Raw genomic sequence first — 17,494 nt, 5'->3', positions numbered from 1 at the left:
GGGAGCTCACTCACAGCAAGCAGATAATGCCCTCAGTGAAGCGGCAAGAACTGTTACCGTGTGCTTGAGATCTACACTTTTGACCGCTGTTAACCCCCACGTCGTGTAGCTCCACCCAGAATTAGAAGTCCAGTCGCGACATAAAAAGAGAAAAAGATGCAGACAGAAGATCTAAGACATTTGCTATATAACCCCAATGGCATCACGCCATGCCTGAGGTAGAAAATGAGTTTCCTCAAGAGACCTTCCCCCTTAAAAAAGTCACCTGAGACCACACACCTAAATCTATAGCAGAGGAACTGAACTGAAAGAGAAGCTGGCCGGGGGCCATACGCTCACGAACCCCACTGAAAGCACACAATCGTCTGATAATAAAATGTAAACTTTCACGGCCGGAAATATCATGCCCATTATAATTATCCGGGCTGTTATGCCGTGGTCGGTTGATGAATTCTGAGGTGATTCCCAACGTTTCGTCTCTGACTGCGGGAGATATCTTCAAGGGGGTCCGTAGCTTGATGGAAGGTCCAACACACACACTGGCTCGCTACTGACTGCCGCTAAATTCCGTGTCCGCGCGCCCCCGCGCCGCGGCGTGACGTCACGTGTTTTGAAAACGTCAGTGCAATTGGCCGCTGTCCGTCGCCGTCGATCGCCGTTGCCATCACCCAGTAGTGGACGAGTGGTAGACATCTTCTTTAACACCGGCATCCATATACCGTTTAATTTGACGCCCTCCTCCTTTCGGTTGAAATTATTTGGGTGTTTAGCGATTTCGATTGCCTCCCCGTAGAGACTTTCGTAGTATCCGCTCGTGGCCGCTAGTACTTGCGTCTCCTCGAAACGAATATTGTGGTTCCCTGGCTGGAAAGCATGCTCCGCAACAGCTGATCGTTGCGTTTCTCCTCTTCTACAATTTCCCTTGTGCTCTTCCAAACGTTTAGAAATAGTTCTTTTGGTGGTACCCACATAAACTTCACCACAGCTGCATGGGATCCTATACACTCCAGATTTTTCCAATGGTTTGCGAGCGTCCTTGGCAGGCCTAAGGTATTCCTGTATGTTCCTGGTGGGCTTGTAAATTACGGTAATATTTCGCTTCGTCAAGATTCTCCCTATTCTTTCCGTTACATTTTGAACAAACGGCAGGAAAACCTTAGATTTTGCAGTAGCCTGTACGTCAGTATGATTTCTGCGTGGCTGCCTCAACGCACGTTTTAATTCGGAGGACGAATATCCGTTCTTCGTTAGTGCATTGTGGAGATGTTCCATCTCAGCGTCGAGCAACTCAGGTTCACAAATATTTCTAGCTCTGTCCGCTAACGTCTTGATAACACCCCGCTTCTGTTGTGGGTGGTGGTTCGAATCCCGGTGCAAATAACGGTCCGTTTGCGGTACACTGAGTGGCCCAAACTACCATTTTCGTTTCTAAACACAAGCACATCGAGGAAATGTAGTTTGCCGTCTACCTCCTCCTCCATAGTAAACTGAATTCTTGAGTTTATACTGTTCAGATGTTCGTGGAACCGGCTTAGTTCCTCTCTACCGTGTCTCCACAACACAAACGTGTCATCCACGTATCGGAACCACACATTTGGTTTCTTGCTGGCAGTACCTAAGGCCCGTTCTTTGAATTTCTCCATAAAGAAGTTTGCAATTACGGGACTTAGGGGGCTTCCCATAGCGACGCCATCCGTTTGCTCATAAAACTGTTCGTTCCACTTGAAGTATGTGGTCGTCAAACAACACTTAGACAGCTCTAAAATATCGGCAGGAAAAATTCGATCCAGCTGTTCCAATACATCATTAAGTGGAACCATGGTAAACGGCGATACCACATCGAAGCTGACCAATATGTCCTCCGGCTGGACCACTACGCCATTCAATCTGCTGATGAAATGTGTCGAATTCTTTATATACGAGTCCGAACGGCCCACGTGTGGTTTTAACAGCGTAGTCAAAAACTTGGCTAACGAGTAGGTGGGCGAACCAATGGCACTTAGTATCGGTCTTAACGGAACATTTTCTTTATGAATTTTGGGCAATACATAAAGCCTCGGTGGTAGCGCAACCGAACTGCAGAGACCTTTCTGTACACTCTCTTCAATGGAGGACTTTTTTATTAACCGCGACACAGTTCTGAGAACGTTGTTAGTGGGGTCCTTATTCAGCTTCCTATATGCTTGCGGATCCAGTAGATCCGTAATGTTTCTCTGATAGTCGGCCACATCCATAACCGCCGTTGCGCTTCCTTTGTCAGCTGGGAGAACCAAAATACTGTCGTCGTCATTCAGGAGTTTTAAAGCTCTTCTCTCACCCACAGTTATATTACTTTTCGGCGGTTTGGCATTGGCTAATATTCTCACTGTTTCTATACGGATTTCTTCAGCTGTTACAGAATCTACACTGCGAATTCCTGCTTCTACATTGGCTGCAATTTCTTCCGTGGGCACAAAACGCGGACTAACAGCAAAATTTCCTCCCTTGGCAAGCACAGATGTCTCATCGTCAGATAACTAACGTTTGGACAAATTGATAACGGTCCGGGAAACGTCTAAATGCAAACAGTCTGATCAGGTAGCAAATTATCAAACTACTTCTTCTGTCTACTAGACGCCGTCAACATACGCTTCCCCATGGTATCATGCAGTAGTCTATCAATTTTATCCCAGTCACCTCTGCACAGTTTATTACTGATCGTAATATGGAGAGACATTAACTTACAGTCTGTGCTTGCCAAGTCCCGTCGGGTCTGCTGAATGCGCTCTCGTCGGGGCGACACGTTGGGAATCACCTCAGAATTCATCAACCGACCACGGCATAACAGCCCGGATAATTATAATGGACATGATATTTCCGGCCGTGAAAGTTTACATTTTAGTATCAGACGCCTCTACGGGGAGGAGATGTCAAGAGAAGTGCGACGCCTGGAAGGACTCCAGAAGAAGAGCGTGCAGCTTTTGTGTTCCCTCACATTCCTGTCTCGTTGCAGAGCCGTCGGCGTTATACCGAAGTTTCTGAAGATAAAGCGACTGTTCTATTCGGGAAAGGCACAACGCATTTTCAAACGGACTGAGGAGGCCTTACTACGAGAGCGCATTCAGCAGACCCGATGGGACTTGGCCAGCACAAACTGTAAGTTAATGTCTCTCCATATTACGATCAGTAATAAACTGTGCAGCGGTGACTGGGATATAATTGATAGACTACTGCATGATACCATGGGGAAGCGTATGTTGACGACGTCTAGTAGACAGAAGAAGAAGTTTGATAATTTGCTACCTGATCAGACTGTTCGGCATTTAGACGTTTCCCGGACCGTTATCAATTTGTCCAAACGTTCGTTACCTGACGATGAGACATCTGTGCTTGCCAAGGGAGGAAATTTTGCTGTTAGTCCGCGTTTTGTGCCCACGGAACAAATTGCAGCCAATGTAGAAGCAGGAATTCGCAGTGTAGATTCTGTAACAGCTGAAGAAATCCGTAGAGAAACAGTGAGAATATTAGCCAATGCAAAACCGCCGAAAAGTATTATAACTGTGAATGAGAGAAGTGCTTTAAAACTCCTGAATGACGACGATAGTATTTTGGTTCTCCCAGCTGACAAAGGAAGCGCAACGGTGGTTATGGATGTGGCCGACTATCAGAGAAAAATTACGGATCTACTGGATCCGCAAGCATATAGGAAGCTGAATAAGGACCCCACTAACAACGTTCTCAGAACTGTGTCGCGGTTAATAAAAAAGTCCTCCATTGAAGAGAGTGTACAGAAAGGTCTCTGCAGTTCGGTTGCGCTACCATCGAGGCTTTATGTATTGCCCAAAATTCATAAAGAAAATGTTCCGTTAAGACCGATACTAAGTGCCATTGGTTCGCCCACCTACTCGTTAGCCAAGTTTTGGACTACGCTGTTAAAACCACATGTGGGCCGTTCGGACTCGTATATAAAGAATTCGACACATTTCATCAGCAGATTGAATGGCATAGTGGTCCAGCCGGAGGACATATTGGTCAGCTTCGATGTGGTATCGCTGCTTACCATGGTTCCACTTAATGATGTATTGGAACAGCTGGATCGAATTTTTCCTGCCGCTATTTGAGAGCTGCCTAAGTGTTGTTTGACGACCACATACTTCAAGTGGAATGAACAGTTTTATGAGCAAATGGATGGCGTGGCTATGGGAAGCCCCCTAAGTCCCGTAATTGCAAACTTCTTTATGGAGAAATTCGAAGAACAGGCCTTAGGTACCGCCAGCAAGAAACCAAATGTGTGGTTCCGATACGTGGATGACACGTTTGTGTTGTGGAGACACGGTAGAGAGGAACTAAGCCGGTTCCACGAACATCTGAACAGTATAAACTCAAAAATTCAGTTTACTATGGAGGAGGAGGTAGACGGCAAACTACATTTCCTCGATGTGCTTGTATTTAGAAACGAAAATGGTAGTTTGGGCCACTCAGTGTACCGCAAACGGACCGTTATTTGCACCGGGATTCGAACCACCACCCACAACAGAAGCGGGGTGTTATCAAGACGTTAGCGGACAGAGCTAGAAATATTTGTGAACCTGAGTTGCTCGACGCTGAGATGGAACATCTCCACAATGCACTAACGAAGAACGGATATTCGTCCGCCGAAATAAAACGTGCGTTGAGGCAGCCACGCAGAAATCATACTGACGTACAGGCTACTGCAAAATCTAAGGTTTTCCTGCCGTTTGTTAAAAATGTAACGGAAAGAATAGGGAGGATCTTGACGAAGCGGAATATTACCGTAATTTACAAGCCCACCAGGAACATACAGGAATACCTTAGGCCTGCCAAGGACGCTCGCAAACCATTGGAAAAATCTGGAATGTATAGGATCCCATGCAGCTGTGGTGAAGTTTATGTGGGTACCACCAAAAGAACTGTTTCTAAACGTTTGGAAGAGCACAAGGGAAATTGTAGAAGAGGAGAAACGGAACGATCAGCTGTTGCGGAGCATGCTTTCCAGCCAGGGAACCACAATATTCGTTTCGAGGAGACGCAAGTACTAGCGGCCACGAGCGGATACTACGAAAGGCTCTACGGGGAGGCAATCGAAATCGCTAAACACCCAAATAATTTCAACCGAAAGGAGGAGGGCGTCAAATTAAACGGTATATGGATGCCGGTGTTAAAGAAGATGTCTACCACTCGTCCACTACTGGGTGATGGCAACGGCGATCGACGGCGACGGACAGCGGCCAATTGCACTGACGTTTTCAAAACACGTGACGTCACGCCGCGGCGCGGGGGCGCGCGGACACGAAATTCAGCGGCAGTCAGTAGCGAGCCAGTGTGTGTGTTGGACCTTCCATCAAGCTACGGACCCCCTTGAAGATGTTTCCCGCAGTCGGAGACGAAACGTTGGGAATCACCTCAGAATTCATCAACCGACCACGGCATAACAGCCCGGATATTTATAATGGACATGACACAATCGTCTGTCATCAGGGGTCTCCGAATGCTTAAAAATGTTAAGGAAATAGGGATGAGTAGAGGACGTCTCGTGCAAATGTGGGAATGTCAAACACAACACCACCTACTCGTCTCCACACTCTTGGAGAAAACATTGAATTTGCAAGACTCACTTTTACCAAAGTACAACACCTTGAAAGCTGATGAATACGGGAGAGGAAAGATTTAGTGCACAATGGACACGGAAAGACAGTAAGTGCACTAGTGGCATATCTAAACAAAAACAGGGCGTCTTAGGATGCTCAATGACCATGCGTCGATTGGAGTATGTTAGGAAGATTAGGCAGGTAGCAAGTGGTAAAGGTTCAGACACACTTTTTTCTTCGTGGTTTCAAATGGTTCAAATGGCTCTGAGCACTATGGGACTTAACATCTTAGAACTATTTAAACCTAAGTAACCTAAGGACATCACACACATCCATGCCCCTTATAATTTTATAAATCTGCTATCTAGCATTACAGAAACGTTCATCTGAGAGATTGCTAACTGCAAAGCGCAAAATACGAATTGAATTCTCCTCTGGCACGCAAGCGCAGTAAGTAAAAAGCTTTAGATTGCCGATGTGGCCAAATCACGCCGTGAATAGAAGCCATCCGCACACAGCTGCAACCACGGCCGGCCGCAGTCTGGAACCGCGCGACCGCTACGGTTTTACCCAGACACGCACCTCTTCGCCCGAACCAAATCAGCGGCCACAAATGTCTTTCTTCAGGACTCCACAATTATCGAAACTGCAAGGGGAGAGATGTTGACTGTATGGAGGATGTGTAAGGGCTTCCCTGCGAAACTTCCCCAAGGTAACCGAAAGAACCTTGTCAAGATGTGGGGCCTTACACATCCTCCATGCAGTCCCGATCTCTCCACTACGCAATTTCCATACTTTTAGAGCCCTGAAGAAAAACATTTGTGGCCGTCGATTTGCTTCGGGCGAAGAGGTATATGTCTGGGTACAACTATGATTCCGTAGCCAACCGCAAACATTTTTCCATCAATGCATTGACGGTCTTTTATCGCAGTGGGATTACTCTGTTAACTGTTATGAGGATTACTTTTGAAATAGTAAACAGTTCGCTTACTTACTTTCTAACTGCCTCGTTTTCATTTAATTGCCCCTTATAATAATTGGAATCCTTGTCTTGGTGGTACTTGAGCCACATGGATGTGGTCTTCAATCGGACTGTTTGTTTCACGTTCTCTTACTCATACTTTATATTAATCCTTTGCGGTGCAGAAATACTTAACATCATCTTCCAGAAAATAAAACTTTTATGATTAGGCATATCAAATGAATGATTGGAGTTTCTTTCTTTGTAATTCAGAATACCGGACACATTGACGTAATTATCAGCGCTCTAACGAGTCCTTCGCCTCATCAGATTATGTGTAATGAGGAGTAGAAAAGTGTAATCTCGACGAAAAAACGACGTTCGTTCATAAGGCATAGGAATTTGTCATTAGTTTCATATCGGTCTCTGAATACTGCTACTGACTAATTGTGTGAAAATGGGATCTGTTTATCAATCACATGCTTAGGTAATATCTGAATCTTTGGGAGGCTACTTTAGTATCTACTGCATGCATCTGTTATAACTGACTATTCTCTTTTAACAACGTGATTACTGTTATTCAGTGAACTGGAAAATTGGGAGGCTTGTCTCTCTATATTTTTCAGACTGTAATGTAATTTTGATGTAGTTATACCGTGTGAATTCCATTTATATTGACTCTGTGTCATATCGAATTTTAGAGTATAGGTTCATTATTAAAAAGTGCTTCTGCGAACTTGAGAATTCTCTTTACCGCTGGAATGTCTTGTTCTGGTGTGTTCCACATGTAGTCAGCACTGAGCTTGTCCATAGAATGTCCACTTCTTAGTAAGTATTGCACACTACTACTACTCTTTAATTCTATTGTTCCAGTGACTTAAACACTACCAGCAACATTGAAAGTAAGTGGAAAATTGAACTCCAGTTTCATACGGACATTATAGCGATTCACATATGGTTAAATACGGAACAAGTAAAACAGAATTAGAAGTGTTTGAGGCACTCAGTAACCTTATGTGGTATTTGAGTCATGTTAAGAAAAAGCGACATAATTCAGTTGTGATTCATGATGTTAGCCTTAGTTGTTTCTCAGACGTCTTGATAATTAACCATTCCTTCAGTTCATTGTGTACTCCGTTGCCCACAATGGTTACGTATAATGATTACGTCTAATAACTTGGTTGAAGTTTGATGATTAACTATTTCGACTATACACAGGATTGTGCATTTGGCTGCGCTCGTCTGTTTAATATGCGTATTACGAGTTCAGATCCTTTGGAGGATTCTGATTGAAAACACGTATTTCCACAGGAATTAATACTGCCCGAGCTGTCAATTGTTGTGTAGTTCAAACACTGTATGAGCAACAGATAATGATCAAGCATAAATCCATAGAAGTAACAACGAATCTTTCATTTTGCTGTGGAGCAACACAGTTTTGAAACTTGTTGACAGATTAAAACTGCAGAACTGCCGAACTCGAGTGCTTAAACCAAATCCTCGCGGTCCAAGTCCTAACCGTATGAGCTACCCATGTACAAGTAACGACCCACACTCGCAGCTTCCCTAGCGGGACAGGCAATCTAGTTGTAAAGCGTGTGCTTGGAAACAGAGGACTCGCAGGATCGAATCGCAGCTCGACTACGGAAATTTTCGTTCTCCCTTAAATCAAGCCTTGTCCTCGTGAGGAATCGCCAGAAACGACACGTTGTTCGGATTCCACGTGAAACAATAGGTCCCCTTTCCCCGGTTTGATATCTGGGGTAGATCAAGGACACGTGCACTGAGGTAACGAAGGTCATGGTGACCTCCTGATACCGTGTCGGATCTCCTTTTGACGAGCATCGTGCAGCAGCTCAACGTGGCCTAGACTCAACCAGTCATTGGAAGTCCTCTGCAGAAATATTGAGCCATGCTAGCTCTATAGCCGTCCACAACTGCGAAAATGTTGCCGATTCAGGATTCTGTGCACGAAATGACCTCTCGATTATGTCCCATAAATGTGACCCGGTGATCACGTTGCCTGGGAAAATGAAGTCGATGACTGGCTGCTGTAACACCCCAAATATAGAACATATAATAACCACCCTTTTTGTTGCAAAAGAAATAGCAAAATTAGTCATACTGACAGTGATGGCAGCTACTGACAACAAAATTTACACTCTTCTCAGTTTGATTAACAGGGATGTTATATAAATGCTAATGATTACCATAAAGAAAGGCCTGAATGAAAGAATACCATGTGATACAAAACCGAAACTTTAAAGAAAGAATTCAAAAATTCTTATTTACGAAGGTTAAAGCCCAGACTATAAATCGACCAAAGATAACATTTATCCTAGAAGGGAGTTGTAGCTGCATCGAGCTGTAAATTCGCTGTGACTTCAATGTAACTCGGCAATGGAGATGTTAACTTCACTTCTCTGTTGTATTCTGCAACAGCAGTGCGCATGTTAAGCGCTGCTAGATTGTTTTAAAACTGATCTGAAGTTTAAAGTTTTACGATATAGGCTGGGAATATTAGTCAGAATTCGGACTAAAGTAGGATCATCTTTATTGTTAGGCAAATAACGGGATTTTGATGTATGTGACGGGAAAGTGAACCGTGTGATTACCGATTTGTGATGGGACTTAGCCTTCGTGATACTTAATAGTCACGAACATCAAAGGACACAGAAAGAGACTGATCGCCGACATAAACTCGATTATTAGACTTGAGTAGGCTACAACTAAACGCAATTACGAAGAAATTACAATTTCGCAGTGTTGTCAGAAGTTGACCTCAGAGTCAGAATTACTGATGTTAACATATGCAATTCCTTGAATTACATATCGGTGTGTGTGCTTAGCGTAGGGAAAAACAATAATTACGAAAGACAATAAACCTTAATTCAACTTCAATTCTTCGTGTCGCCTACATCATTTAATGGACATTTAAAGTATTTTTGTTAAATTGACTGAGTCTTCTGATAACATAAAAGTGCCAAGTGAATTAGTGATAATTTAAATGTGAACAGTAATAACTTTACACTAAAAATACGACGCATTCTGAACGTTGCTCAGGGGTATGTTATCTCTGAAGTTACGACGTACAGTTGTTGAATAAGCGACGCAGCGACGCCTTGACGACGGAATAATAATTAACAACTTAATATCCTCGCAAAACTCATAATGTGGCCTCGGCTTGGATGACGGAATGGTGATTAAAGTCACTATTTTTTAACGTTTCAATAACCATTCTCAAGCCGGGCATACGAACTGTAGTCAGCAAGTTCGCGTAAACGTAAGGATCTGTCGCGAACACGCAAGGGACTTTTGGTTATTTCAGGTCAATGGGGGCATCGCGTTATCGAGTGGTGCAGTCGCTAAATTTATAAGTGAAGAAGATCGACAGACAACGAACACAACTGATTTCATTACAAGCACGGGCGGGGCACACACTCCGGCGTGCTGCTCCATCGAGACCGTGATATCACTTTCGAGATACAGTATCTGAAAATAACCAAACCACCCGAGGATTTTTTTTCTTTTTCTAATAGTTACAGTTTGATGTTGCCGTTCCACGTCATCTCATCTGGGACACCCATCACCATCGAGCCGAGAGAGAACAGCGCCACACTACGAACCGTCTCCAACCAGCTGCACATAATTATTTCTAGTCAATGACCGGTTCAGTTGGACCCGAGGATCCAGTGCATTCCATGCAAATACAGCCACCACCAAATTGCAGTGCCTTGTTAACAACCTGGCTCCATGGTTTCGTGGAGTCCGCGCCACACTCAGCCCTTCCATCATCTCTTACCAACTGAGATCGGGAATCATTTGATGACGCCACTGTTTTGCAGTCGTCTGGTCAGGAACCCAAGAGAGGTGCTGCAGGCAATGTTGTGCTTTTAGCAAAAGCACTTACGGCCGTCATCTGCTGCCCTTGCCCATTAACGCTAAATTTCGTCTCACTGTCCTAAGGAATACGTTCGTCGTACTTTCCACACTGAATTATGTTTTTTCCCGCAGTGTTGCTTGTCTGTTAGCACTAACAACTCTACACAAACGCCACTGCCGTCAGTTGGTAAGTGAAGGCCGTCGGACACTGCTTTGGCCGTGGTGAGGGACATGCCTCAAATTTGATATTTTCGGCACTCTTGACACGGTGGATTTCTGAATACTGAATTTCCTAACGATATCCGAAATGGAATGTCTCATGCATCTAGCTCCAACTACCACTCCGTTTTCAGAGTCTGTGAATTACCGTCGTGCGCCCATAATCACGACGACAGTTTTTCAACGAATAATCTGAGTACAAATAACACCTCCGCCGTTACACTACCCTTTTATACCGTGTGTATTACGAAATACCACCGCCATCTATGGATGTGCTTATCTATATCCCATGCCTTTTGTCACCTCAGTGAGAGTCGCCAAAGTGATTCCCAGCTGAAATATTTACTCGGCCACTGAGCCAAATGAAATTAGTTATATCTTCACTTCTGCCAGTACCTCTCCCCTACATTCGCAAATACATAGCTCTCTTGCAGACCATGCCAGACGAGCAGGAGGTACAGACAATACTGAAGCTATTGGGGGCAAGTAGTGATCGGATAGCTTATTAGTCGTTAAGAGAGTAACCAGGTGGGTTTCAGAGTTTCAGTGCTAATCCAGCACAGAGTTCAAACGTCAGGAAGTTACATCACTACGTACAGTTTCGCAGTTTCTATAGTAAGCCGATTTGCTTTGTCCCGTAGTAGTACTCAGCCCTTCTGTCGCTAGCCTATATAATTTTAATTCAAAATTGTATCTGCGACGTGTAACGCGAATGTTTGTCGTGTTTGTGTGCAACATGATTGCTTTTTACTTTTGTGTGTGCAGGGTGCTCAAATAAATTACTCTCTCTCGTAAATGCAACAGCAGTACAGGCATAATGGAATTAATACTAATATTTTCTCTTTGTATTCTGCTCTAATTACTTATGAATTAATTCTGATGGCGATGTGACGCGGAATTTGAAAACAGTGTTAGACTTCTGAAATTTGCCGGGGTTGCTAGTTTTATCTCTCGCTTTTATGACTGATCCGTAGTGACACATCTTATATTTACGTTACATTTAATAACAGATCCCTCACTGTCAAAGACTGGTTCTCTAGGGAAACAAACTATTTGTCATTTAACAGGACTGACCCGTGTACCCATTTGAAATGTTGTTTAAGCTCTTCTGGATTAATGGGTAAGTGATGGGCATAATGGTCTCCTGGTATGTCGAATACATCGTGATCCGGTTAGCATAGTTCGCTGTACCATGTCGGCCAGAGGCATTTAGAATTTATATAAGCAGCAGATCGGATTTTAAGCGTCTTTTAGAACCTATTCCCGTATTCATTCTTCATCAAAAGGCACTGTTACGTTATTTTTTCGTTTTCCGTCGTTCCTTAGTTGCTGTAAAATTCATGGAGGTTTGATCTGTCTATGCAACTACATGAAAGGCAGTTTGTTTTGCTATACGCGTTTCTCTCCTCTTATTTGTGAAGCATCTTCAGTGGCCTGTAGTACGTGTTTCTTTTTATACATATAATATACGTATCATGTAGTGCTTACAATATGTTACTATGTCATAAAAAAGTTCAAATGTGTGTGAAATCTTATGGGACTTTACTGCTAAGGTTATCAGTCCCTAAGCTTAAACACTACTTAACCTAAATTATCCTAAGGACAAACACACACACACACCCATGACCGAGGGAGGACTCGAACCTCCGCCGGGACCAGCCGCACAGTCCATGACTGCAGCGCCTAAGACCTCTCGGCTAAACCCGCGCGGCTACTATGTTATATTTAGTCACGTTTTTCTGTTGTTTTTCAGATTAGAAAAACTTTTGCAGCAGAAATATTGTGATGTTAGGAAACCACTAACAATAACTGTTGAGCAAAGTGACCAATTCTACATCACAAAGGTACGTACCTGTTGTCAAGAGAGCTTAATATTATAGCAAATCCAGTGGTACAACACTTGAAATTACCTATTTCGGTTCTGTTAATATTCACGCAGCATGGAAATTTTGTACCTGTCGCAGTACAGACGGTCCACACGCACAGCGTTGCTTACACATGAGATGTCTTCCGATTTAACGAAAGTCATCCAGTGACATACGGGGTGATTTCGTGAGCCTATTACCAACATTCAGGGATGATGGAGGAGGGTAAATGTACCGGCCGGAGGTATGTGACTGTGGTCCGTAAACGTCCGCGTCGAAAGTACGTTCTGATACCACTGACATTGGAATACATGTACAGGTACTGTTGTTGCTAATAGTGTAGAGGTGGTTGTGTGGACCAAAACAAGAAAGAAATGTTAAGCAAATATGGGCTCTAAAATGCATACCGTAAGAGCTACTAGCACTTCGAAACACATTCGTTCTACTGTAAGCTATTTAGTTTCGATATTTTTTTGGGAGATATTATTGACCGAAACGTGATAAAAGAGTATCCGTTAAATATGGGCTTTAAGCTGTGTACCTTATGGGCGTGGGCACTAGTTCATCAGAAGGTAAGTGTTTCATAGTAACGAAGATGAACAAGTGCTCACAGCTCAGCTCTTAAGGTTTGCATTTTACATCCCATATTTACATGTCGTTTTTTTCTTTTTGTTCTGGTCCACACTACCACCTCTGGAAGTTGGCTACCCTACAGTCTTAGCAACAATAGTACCAGTGCCAGTACATGTATTGCACTGTCAGAAGTATCAGAACGATTTACGCTTGTAACAACTACTCCGTCGTTTCCTCGCCTGTATCCTTTACCCGAAATCGATACCTTTACAGGTCTCCATCAGCCCTGAAAGTTTGTACCATCGCCATGGAATCACCATATTAAAATAATTTCGCCATGTTACGTCCCTATTCCCTATTCTTAGTGATAATCAGACAATTAATAACGAGATTTGCTTACCATCCACTGACGCTGCATCGCCGTAAAGTGTAGCACTAAAGTAAACAAACTTAAACAATCAAACTCCCAACTTGAAGATTAAGTCAGCCGGATAACTAAAAGAACTAACGGCACAGGCACATTTAAAATTAAAAAGTTAACACAAGCGAAAAATAACAAGACAGTACCGGTTAATGAACACCTGAAAATAGATAAATACAGTCGCCCGAAGTCTTCCCGAATCAACTCAATGCTTTCATACTGTATATAATTTTGTACCTGTAAACATACGAAACGCAATGTCAGGTGAGTTCCAGTTCACACGCTGAGATAGTGTGGTGCAGTATGGTCAACTGTAATTAAGTATCTGCTCCCAGTGCTATCTGTTCTAACAATGAACTATTCAGAGTGCCAACGACCGCAATGTGACGAAAAATCGGATAACCAGAAACTGGTTTCAAAATTAATAACTCAGGTTAAGCAATTAATCAGGCTCAGGGAAATAGCTGATAAACATGAGTTTGTTAAAAGTTTTACAGTTCACTACAGTACAAGCGCTATTTTTCTGACACTTAGAATTCAGATATATATCATTTGGTAAATTATGTAGAAAAAGAATTTAAAAAACACTATATTTGCGGCATAAATGAATTCAAGAGACAAGCAGCTTTCTATCCACTTGGACCGCTAGTCTAGGTCAAAAGGTCAGACAGTTTTTACAGCAGAGAGTGTTGCGACTGAATGTGTTAGAGTGTGGTGCATACTCTTAGGAGATATGCCCTTTTAACCGAATTTGCTTATCATTTTACTGAGCCCTTACTGGCGGACAGCGACAGTCTCACGTAAGAGAGTCGCTGGGCGTCGGGGGCCCGGTGCGAGACGATGCCAGACAGACGCTTTCCTGGAAAGCCACTTTGCGACGCACAATGGGAGCGTCGTGACGTCCCCGGTAGGAGGCGCAGGAGGTGACAGCGGCTGTTCTACCCCCGGCATCAAAGTCTCGTGCCCCACGGGCCCTTCGACGCTGTCCCAAGCTATCACGCTGTTTGTGAAACAGAACGTAAAGAATTAAGCGTGGGGCTGTTGCTACTTTCCACTGATAGTTCCGGCACTCTGGACGGCGAATAGTCCACGTAAACGATATTAAGACTTGGTGTTCCCCAAGGAAGCGTAAAAGTATCTGTTATGTCGTTAGTGTACTATCCGACACAAAAAAATAAGCACACTGAAGACATGGTCGGACTTCAGTGTAATTTCATACATGCACACACCATTATCTACATAAATGATTAAAACTCTAATTGTCTGTGGCAGGTAGAATGGCCATCTGAGTCCATTAATGTTATCTGTGTTTAGGGTTGTTACCACACCTGAAGATCCTCAGATACTGTGTGATCACTGCATAGGTCACGAAGACAAAGCGTACTCGTGTGAAAAGTCTTATCAGCACGGCTGAGTTTGAAAGGGGCCTCTATTTTACCAGCTGGACGAATCATGCAGTCTCCATATCTGTAGGACATTCGGTTTCCCAGCGTGTAACTTCCACCTATTTATTGCAATTGCAGGTGAATGTTAATACAGATCCTATACCATCAAGAGTAAGATTTTCCGTGATTTCTCTAAATAGCTGAAGTCGAGTGCCAGGATGGTTTCTTCGTAAGGCCGCAGTCGATTTCCTGGCCTGCCCTTCTGTTACTCGGGTTTGTGCTCTATCTAGAAAGACCTCGTCGTCGAAAGTACGTTACACCTTAATCATCCTTTCTTCCTGCATTTATTATGAGTAACTTCAGATATGAACATATTCCTTAGTGAGGTGTAAAAGTCGCAAATGTTTATTAAACAGCAAAGACGTGCTTAGTAACATATGACAAACCCGCAGAGATGTGCAAGTGATCAGCATCTAAAGCGAGCGACAGTTCTATTTTAGGGAACAGGCATGTCTAAAATGAAGAACCAACACCCTGAAACGATAATAGTATGAATTCACAATGACCTTATAGAAGTTGTTAGTTAGTGTCTGTATTTGAGCAGTTAAAGACTGAACGGCAAAATAAATAAACAAAAGAAAAAAAGGTTGAGGAGTGTTTTTGGAGAACTAGGAAGGATTTTCAAAACCAAGCTATGGATGTGTCTGAAGAAGAACGTGTCTTATGTTTCTTAGATGGAACTTTTAATGCGAATATCACTCCAGAATTGAGGACTGCTCAAAGAGCAATGTTGCGAAACATCAGCCATTACTAGGAAAAAATTAAAAAATGGAGCAGGAAACAAGTCACACGGTCTAGGGAGTCTGGCAGGGTTCAAGCGGCTCCCCCCCCCCTCCCCCCACGTTGGAGGTTGAGTCCTCCCTCGCCCATGAGTGTGTGCGTTGTCCTTAGTGTAAGTTAGTCTAAGTTTGAGTAAGTAGTGTGTAAGCCTAGGGTCCGATGAACTCAGCAGTTTGGTCCCAAAGGAACTTACCACCACTACCACCACCACCACCTCCGCAGGAAGCAGACTGGAAATGAAAATATCATTGTGACTGTAATGAATATGAAATGCAGATGGGCAGGAGACATAGTCAAGTGAATGGATGCATGATGTAGTCATTAAGTCCTCTCCTGGATTCTCATAATACGAGATGCGGCAATAAAGTAATGAGACTGATTTTCTTTGCAATATGTGGCAACCCTGCAGGCTTGCGTAGGCACAATATCTTTGACCTTTGTCTATAAGCTGCTTCTAGTCCAAGCGGCACATCGATGCAACTGCTCAGTCGCGAGTTGTGCTGTAATAAGTTAACATGTGTTTGTGTCTCTCGTCACAGAAATGGAACCGCGTAATATTGCGCAACAGTATGCCATTTCTTTTTGTGTTAAATTGGATGAAAACGCAACGACAGCTTACAGTAAGCTTCAGAAGGCTTTTGGAGAGGAGGTTATGTCAAGAGCTCAAGTTTTTTGTTGGCATAAAATGTTTAGTGAAGGCAGAACGAATATTGAATATGAAGACCGCAGTGGACGACCATGAACCTTACGGACGGATGTAAACTTGGCCAGGGTGCGTGAAATCGTACGAACTGATCGAAGATTATCCATAAAAATGATTCCACAAGAACTGAACATCAGTCGAGAAACGGTTCGTCTAATAATAACTGAAGATCTTGGTATGAGAAAGATTTGTGCAAAATGCATCACGATAATGTGCCATCCCATACTGCTCTGTCAGTACAGCAGTTTTTAACCTCAAAACAAATTTCAGTACTACCGCAGCAACTTATTCACCAGATATCGCACCATACGACTTTTTTCTGTTTCCAAGAGCCAAAACGGCGGTCAAGGGATACCATTTTCAAACAACACAAGATGTCTAAATAGCTGTGACGAGGGTCTTGGAGGATATTACAGAAGATGAGTTCCAGAAATGTTACCATCAAGGGCAGAAGCTCTGGAAAAAGTGTGTGCAATCAGAAGGGAACTGCTTTGAAGGAGACAACACTAAACTTGACTAAAACGGTAAGCAACATTTTTTTCACATCAGCCTTATTACTTTATTGTCGCGCCTCGTATGAAAGGACCAAGGCGAAAGATGGCTAGATGACGTTAGAAGACACACAACAACAATATGGATGCGTATGGAGGAGCATGGAGATCGGATGTATCCAGCGGTGGATGGCAAATTACCAGTTACAATCTTACGCATTAATTGATATGTTTAGCTGCAATGTTCGGATCAGGAAGTGTAGTAGTCCTCAAGAATGCGATACATATAAAATATTTTAAAACGTTTCCAATAACGAGTGATTACGATTATTGTCATAAAATTTCAGTGTACACATACTTCGGTACACCAAGTTTATTTTAACCAATTTTAGGCAAGCATTCTAAAAAGAAAACGCTTCACAATATTTGCTAACACTAGTCATGTTTCTGCACTTAAGATCTGCAGCTGAATAATACAGGGAAATCATAATATCTCACACTGTTCTTCATAAGGTATACCCCGTTTAATTCTAATGTGAAATTCGGCCCTAGAGCAGGTTCGTAAT

General features: G+C 43.2%; 1 protein-coding gene across 1 annotated transcript in view; it reads left to right on the top strand.

Annotated features, from left to right (window-relative positions):
- Nucleotides 1-14,539, top strand: part of LOC124594316 (proline-rich receptor-like protein kinase PERK2) — a 33,652-nt gene extending 19,113 nt beyond the window's left edge. The window contains exon 3 of the mRNA XM_047132678.1: nucleotides 14,298-14,539. Coding sequence (XP_046988634.1) covers nucleotides 14,298-14,539 — 242 coding nt within the window. The remainder of the gene's footprint in view (nucleotides 1-14,297) is intronic.
- Nucleotides 14,540-17,494: the final 2,955 nt, after the last annotated feature.

Source organism: Schistocerca americana, chromosome 2, assembly GCF_021461395.2.
Source record: "Schistocerca americana isolate TAMUIC-IGC-003095 chromosome 2, iqSchAmer2.1, whole genome shotgun sequence".
NCBI classification, from domain to species: domain Eukaryota; kingdom Metazoa; phylum Arthropoda; class Insecta; order Orthoptera; family Acrididae; genus Schistocerca; species Schistocerca americana.
This window is presented reverse-complemented; position numbering and strand designations above follow the sequence as displayed.